Below are 7327 nucleotides of genomic sequence, written 5' to 3' on the forward strand. Positions count from 1 at the left end.
AATAAAAAACACCCTGAAAAGATGCTTCTTCCTATGTGAAAAGAAAATAAGATTGGGTAAAACTCATTCGTTGCCTCGTTCGAGTATATATTTCGGTTGTAACATTTGTAATCCAAACTCAAAGACAAAGTGAAAGAATATTTGATACCAATCCCATTGAGAAAAAGAATCCAATAATTCATGTGAAGCCAAATAATGGTCACGTTGTTACATACTTTTTTTTTTTTTTAATAACAAGTTGTTACATATACTGATATACTTGTAGGTACTTGCTCAGTTAAATAAACATTGTGACTAATCAGTTAAAAAACTTTGCCTGGCTTGAGATTGAATCCCTTTTACGGAGTATATCACAACCATTGCTGGCTTGCTGCTCTCTTCACAGACCAAAAATAAAAAACGTAATACTGTAATGAATTAAATCATCAAAATCAGTCCACAATGCGAAGAAGTTTCACCAAAATAAGTTCAGTTCATCAAAACAAATTTTTTTATTCAGTAGCATAGGTTATACGAGTACTACGTATAGACCGTATTCGGTAAAACAAATAATTGAATATCATGATGCCTGCAGCAAAAACAGTTCCATAGTCTATACACTCAAATTCCAGCCACAATTAAATATAGAAAATTTGTGGGGATAAATTAATACTAGTAAAAGTAAGCAATACAAACCCTAATTGAACAAGAAATGTGAATAAAGACATTAGTAACCATTAAATTAAGCAAGGGATGGTGAAAGAAGGCACCCAAAAAAAATTGCAGCCAGCTTTCAGTGCACCATCTTCATCAAACTCAAAAATGTGTCAATCAAACAATGGGATCAATCGTAACTTTACACAAGAAAAAAATTTGAAATAAAGAATGAGATCAATCACCCCACATTCAAGCCTTCCGAAAACCGATTGCAGAAGTGAGAAGACTACCAAAGGGGCTGGGGGGAAGAATAAAACTAACCCAAAAAGGAAGTCTGTGGTAAGAGGCTACTGGGAAACCATGTACAGAGATTTTTCAACCAGCTATTGAACAGAGATCTTCATAGACTTGTCGAATGTTAGGTCGCTCATTTACAGGAAGAATACACCTAAGGGATATAACGAGCATATCGTCCATTGCTTGCGAGGGTTCACTTCCCCCTGCAATGTCGCGATCTATACAATCACCGCGCCGCCCTTCTTGATCGCAGAGCCGAACCCAATCTGTGAGGTCAACAGCACCTGACTGCCCTGATATGATGTCACCTGCACTTCTTCTCGTCAAAATTTCCATAACAATTACTCCAAATGCATACACATCAGCTTTCAATGAGGGCATTGGCTTGGAGGCATTGGAAAGTTCAGGAGCACAATAACCTAGTGCCCCGAGATTCAAAATCTGCTCAGCGACTCCAGCAGGCATCATTAAGCGATGTAAGCCATAATCAGTCACCCATGCACTGAGATCAGGCCCTGCTAAGATTATGTTTGTTGGCTTTAGGTTTCCGTGAGGCATGCCTCTATCATGAAGATAGACAAGGCAGCGTGCAACGTCAACAGCAACTTTCAACCTTTGAGTGAATGACAAAAGAGAATATCTTCGCGGTGTTGATTCTGCATAGGACAAATAAAGCTAAGTTAAAGGGAGATAACAAGCAGGAAGAAGGAATATGTACAAACAAAGTGGAGAAAAACCTTGATAGTAAAATATCAATACACTAGACCACCCTACCCAATCTCTAAAAAGTAATAATATCAACAATTTAATCAAAATAACTCACATGCGAAATGACAAAGAAGGAGAACAAGGGATTTTTTATGCATAATAGAGTAAATAATTCTCCTACATCATAATTTCACTACTATTCAGAACAGAAATCATCTAGAATGAACCAGACTAGAAAAAATAAAGGAACTTATGATGTACAAATAATAAAGAAACGTATAATATTGTGCAAATAATAAAGGAACCTATACTGCGCAATGCTGAAACTAAAACTAACATGGCAACATGGGCACATCAAGTTCAAGCATGCTCGGGCTATAGAATCACAAGTATATAAGTTCTTAGTTGCCTTACCATACAGATGAAGTGCCAGGCTATCCCCATTGATATAATCTGATAAAATAAGTCTCTCCTGTTCTCTGGGTCCCCAGTAATAAGCTCGTACAGGAGCTATATTAGGATGCCTCATCAAACCAATTTTTTTGACTTCCTTAGCAAATTCTTTCTTATTTTTCACCAATCCTACCCTCAACCACTTCACTGTTAACATGTGTCCACCATTTAGTGTGGCCTTGTATAACGTACCATGACTACTTCGACCAAGAACTTCAGCTGGGGCTCGAGATAACTGCTCAGCTGTAAATGCAAGTGATGTATCGAGGAAATACAGCTCTCCAGCAAACCGATCAGGTGAGTAGACATCCAATGTTACAGGTTGTTCAAATGTCTCAAAGAAACGAGGTGAAGACGAAAGTGGAGAACCTGGGGGAGACTTCCGCGCTGATGTCACTATAGGATTGTCAGGGAGATTGGGCTTCACATAGGAAGTACTAGATGCAGCTGCTGCACGATCAGCAAACTCTGGCACAAGTTCAGCTTGCCCAGACAATGTTCTTGAATTTGAGGTAAGTAAATGAGTATTAGAAAAACTCAATGATGTATCAGAAGGCTCAGGGCCGGCATTAAATTTAAAAAGTGAAGGCCGAGTAAATCTTCCAACTTTAACATCTCTTCCAGTTGTTGCCCCGTTGTATTTGCTACTCCCATGACGCTGAGAACGATAATAGGCTAGTGCAACAAATGCAATCATGAGAGCAGCCCCGACTGAGGCAAGAATAATGGCAATCTTGATACTAGACTTTGAGCCACGATGCCCATTCTTCCCAGATACATAATTTGAACCACCACCTGGTGATCCTTCATCACCTGGGATATATAGCTTCTCATTTCCAGGATGAAAGGAGCTTGGTGGAAATGCTCTTAAGCTTTCAGGGACTGTACCGGACAGATCATTATAGGTCACATTTAATAATTTAAGATTTGGAGGAAGCTTACCAGGCAAGTGACCCTTGAATTGATTGTTTGACAGATCAAGGGATTCCAACCCATCTATATTGACTAATGAATTAGGTATATGTCCTGATAAGCTATTTTTTGCAAGATTTAGTGATCTCAGCCTACCCAAGAGTCCTATATCTTTGGATAGATCACCTACTAATGAATTATCAGAAAGATCTAAGGACTCCAATGGTGCAAAAACAGGCTGAGCCAGAAATTCACCAACAGTAGTAGATTCTGGGAAGGGGATTGCTCCATTGAAATGGTTTTTAGAAAGATTTAAGTCTCTCAAGTTCAATGAAAATAAAGCAGATGGGATTTGCCCTGCCAAGTTGTTGATGCTCAGGTCAATCTTAGATAATTTTGCAAACTGACGCCATTCAGAGGGCAAGCTGCCTTCTAAGGAGTTGTTACTGATTCTCAAAGTAGTCAAACCTGATTGAGAACTGAACTCTGGGAAGCTACCAGACAGCCTGTTTGAGCTAAGATCAAGTATCTCCAATGTTGTTGAGTTGATGCCACGAATAGAGCCTGTTAGCAGGCAAACTAGGCGTTTCAGAAACTCATATGATAAGAAAGAATCCAGAGGCCATGCATAACGCATGATTTAGTTACAGAACAGCAAAGGGAATTTCTTGAAGTGATTCATAATGTCAACTCAAGTCATACGTAGCATACTAGCACATCACATTATTGTACACTACAAGAGTTGAGCTCAACTGTATATCAAATAATCACAAAGTGTAATTTAGAATTATTGAAATAAATAAAATGACTATACATAGTAAGCAAGTAGCTTAAGGAAAATCAGTAGTTACAATGTAAAATTTCTGCCAATTTAAGGAAAGATAAAAAATAAAATGTCCACCATCTTTCAGGATTTTAAAATCACTAGCACATGCTATCAATTAAATTAATCATACAGCTCAGTTTCTAAGAGCCCTTAAAAGAGAAAGGGAAGAGGTTAGCAGTCTTAGCACATCAACCAAATTTCACAGCAGTGTAAACATGGAAAGAGCTGACACTCCAAGAATTCTGCCAATTCTAATTTCCTTAAGAAACTTTTCTTCAAACGACCATTTTCAACGAAGAAATGATAGGAAGTGAAGCAATACCAAGACTACTAGGAAGTAGGAATCACATAAAAGAAAGAAACAGAGAGGCACAAGCACATCTTCATTTTGCATGTTCTAAAATTATGATGGCTCATAATCCCTTGACACAAAATCTACAATGCGGATCTAGATGCTAGTGCATTCCACATCCTTGACAACGACTGAAATTATACTACTTTTCCATCTCATCATAACAAATATAGAAAACACACTAGCATATATTCCAATAACGGCACGAAACCAAGCAGGGTGGCAAATTAAAACACTCATCAAACTTCACACCCCAGATCCTTCACTACATTCACTTGCATGCAAATAAAACCAATTGAATTTTAGCTACTACTAAAAAAAGATGGTTCAAAGCTACATTGGATTAGAGTAATATTAAGTGAATTGAAGCATAAACAAATAACTCCACTTTCAATGCCATAATCAAATTTCTATATATTGCAAAAAACTTAAAAACAATCCATACAACAATAATTTGATAGCAAAACAAATGGACCCAAAAACGCTTACCCGAAAACCCATTTCCACTAAGATCCAATTCCTTCAATTGAATCAAAGTAGCAAGCAACTCTCCAGGTATCTCTCCATACAACTGATTGTTTCGAAGTCGTAAAACCCTCAAATTATACAACGACCCGAAAGACGGAAGTTCTCCCCCAATCATATTATCCCCCAAATCCAAAACCACCAAGCTCTGAAACAATGACAATGTATCAGCCGTCAAGAACTTGCCTCCCAACAGATTACTACTTAAGTTCATATGTCGAATCGTGTTCCCTAAACTCGAAACATTCGAAGAATCAACCGGAAGTCCACCGGAAAACCTGTTCATACTCAAATCAACAAACTCCACATTCCTAAGCTCAGAGAAAAACACACCAATATCACCCCAAAGCTCATTTGCATGCACATCCAAAACCCTAAGTTGTTGTAAGTTCCGAATTCCGATAGGATAACCCCCAGAAAACTGATTATTCGACAAATTCAAGTGTTGTAAGTTCCATAAATCATGAATTCTTTCTGGGATCCGACCAATAAACCGATTATCAGACAGATCTAAAATCTGCAAATTATTCATTGAACCCAATTGAGGAACTAATCTACCAGTAAAATTATTTCCCCTAAGATTTAGGTTTTGCAGCATTTTAAGCCCAATTAAGGTACTGAACTTCAACTCACCACTGAGATTCAAACCATCAAGAGAAATGGCGACGACGGAGTTCGACGCATCGTCGCAAACGACGCCATGAAAGGAGGTAGGGCAAGAATCGAGATCTGAAGCAGTCGCAACAGCAGTCGCATTCCATGTCGGAATGACTTTCCCAAGTGGGTCTTCATGGATCCCCTTTTTGAACTCTAACAGAGCTCGAACTTCATCGGAGTTGCAGAAAACCAAAGATGGAGTGATAATAATCAAAATTAGGAGAGAGACAATGGGGAAAATTAACCCACCATTGTTAATACTACTTCTATTACTACTCCTACAACTGAAAAACATCGTTAAATTACTGAAATTAAAACCCTAGGAGAGAGAAAAATGGAGCTAGATTGAAGAGTGACTGTACATTGGGAGGAAGAAGAAGGTGGGAAAAAATGGGGAAAGCATAATTTGGGTAAAAATGGTTAAATTATGATGATAATGATAATGGGGTTGAATTGAATTGAAAAGGGGGAGAGAGAAAAAGGGGAAACTTTTGAGGGGTTTTTTGAGGAGAGAGAAATCAGGGTTTTTGCGCGTCGAATTGAAGAAAAAGGGGGTGATAAAAATGGAGAAATGGGAGGAGAGAGAAAATGAATGAAGGTATAAAAATGGCGGATTGTAGTGAGAGAAGAAGGATGGGTTGGAGTGAGGTTGCTCCACTCTGTAAAAAAACACACTACACAACAGAACACACTTTCTCTCTCTAAAAATTTTCTCTCTCTAGAAAAAGGTGAGTTTCTCTCTCTAAGAAAGAAGTGGAGTTTCTCTCTCTAGAAATGATGTGTTGTAAGAAGATGAGTGGAGGAGGGGTGCCGCTGAATGTGCTCAAATTTGGCATGAGATGTCAATGGGGGTGATTTAATTAATTTTATTTTTAAAAAAAAATTTAATTTTAATTGTAATTGTAAGTAAAAATTTTAAACTTAAATTGATTTTCATAATTTTATATATGGTGTTTTTCTATTTTTTGGTGGTTTTCAATTCTTTACTAAATTCAGAATTTTCAGACAATTTGACATTTGTGTATTTGTCTCCATCGATATCAACATTTTTATTGAAGGATTGTCATTGTCAACATTAATACATTATTGTCTATATTGATATTTAATCCTTTTTGCAAAAAAAAAAAAAAAAAAAATGATAGGAAAAAAAATATATGAATTTTAACGGATATTAAAAGGCAATATTTTTATATTGTGTCAAAAAAGATTATAAAATTGCTACTTGTCAATTTAGGTGTAAATTATAGTAATGTAGTCAATATTTTATTTATTTATTTATTTATTATTATTATTTTTTTTTTTTTGTGAAAATGTAGTCAATCAATCAATAACCTTAATACTAAAACAGACACCAGGAGTGACACGTGTCACATCCTAGTGCTATTTTTTCCCTCCAAAACTCCCCTTTCCTTTTTACGTTTTTTTTTTTTTTTTTTTTTTTTTTGGTTAACATTTGATTCTTTAATAATATCATTCCAAATATTTTATGTTATTTTAATGACAAATTTTTTTTTTTTTTGTTAACATTTGATTTTGATGCTATAATAATAACATTCCAAATCTTTTATATTGTCTTTATGACAAATATATTCCTTTATTTTACTTAGTGTTCATAATTTTTTTTATACACAATCCTTTTTAATTGTCTTTAAAATGGAGTATTATTAAATTTTGCAAAAAAGTAATAATTTGATTCATATAAGATGTTAAAGAAATTACTTTAAAAAAATACTTAATTTTTTTTTTCCAATTCCTCTGGCTAATATTTTATTTCAATTTCAATATGACTATAAATTCAAATTAATTATAATTTTGTTTTTGAGATTTTACTACTACATATATATTATTACAAATTAAGGACTTATAAAGTATAGTATAACTATAAATAAATGTTGTGTTTGACAATTATATCATATGTCTAATTCTAGGAAAAGGTAAAATATCAATTAATTTTAGTCTAT

The 7327-nt window shown here is 35.5% G+C and overlaps 1 protein-coding gene across 1 annotated transcript; it reads right to left on the reverse strand.

Moving 5' to 3' along the window:
• Positions 1-610: 610 nt before the first annotated feature.
• On the reverse strand, positions 611-6131 carry LOC145562144 (putative inactive receptor kinase At5g10020). Its single transcript, XM_081622333.1, has 3 exons — positions 4674-6131; positions 2056-3570; positions 611-1589 (listed from the first exon to the last, which is right to left on the reverse strand). The coding sequence occupies exons 1-3, from the start codon at positions 5659-5661 to the stop codon at positions 1012-1014; spliced, it is 3081 nt and encodes a 1026-aa protein (XP_081478459.1). The 5' UTR covers positions 5662-6131; the 3' UTR covers positions 611-1011.
• Positions 6132-7327: the final 1196 nt, after the last annotated feature.

This window comes from Chenopodium album, chromosome 10, assembly GCF_948465745.1.
Source record: "Chenopodium album chromosome 10, dcCheAlbu1.1, whole genome shotgun sequence".
In the NCBI taxonomy this organism is placed as follows: domain Eukaryota; kingdom Viridiplantae; phylum Streptophyta; class Magnoliopsida; order Caryophyllales; family Amaranthaceae; genus Chenopodium; species Chenopodium album.

Excerpts from the sequence above, each read along its gene's own strand:
- LOC145562144 (XM_081622333.1), bottom strand. The coding sequence starts at position 5,661 with ATGTTTTTCAGTTGTAGGAGTAGTAATAGAAGTAGTATTAACAATGGT. Across the intron at positions 3,571-4,673 it reads TAGTGGAAATGGGTTTTCGG|GCTCTATTCGTGGCATCAAC; the intron begins GTAAGCGTTTTT and ends GCCTGCTAACAG. Across the intron at positions 1,590-2,055 it reads CCTGGCACTTCATCTGTATG|AATCAACACCGCGAAGATAT; the intron begins GTAAGGCAACTA and ends TGTCCTATGCAG.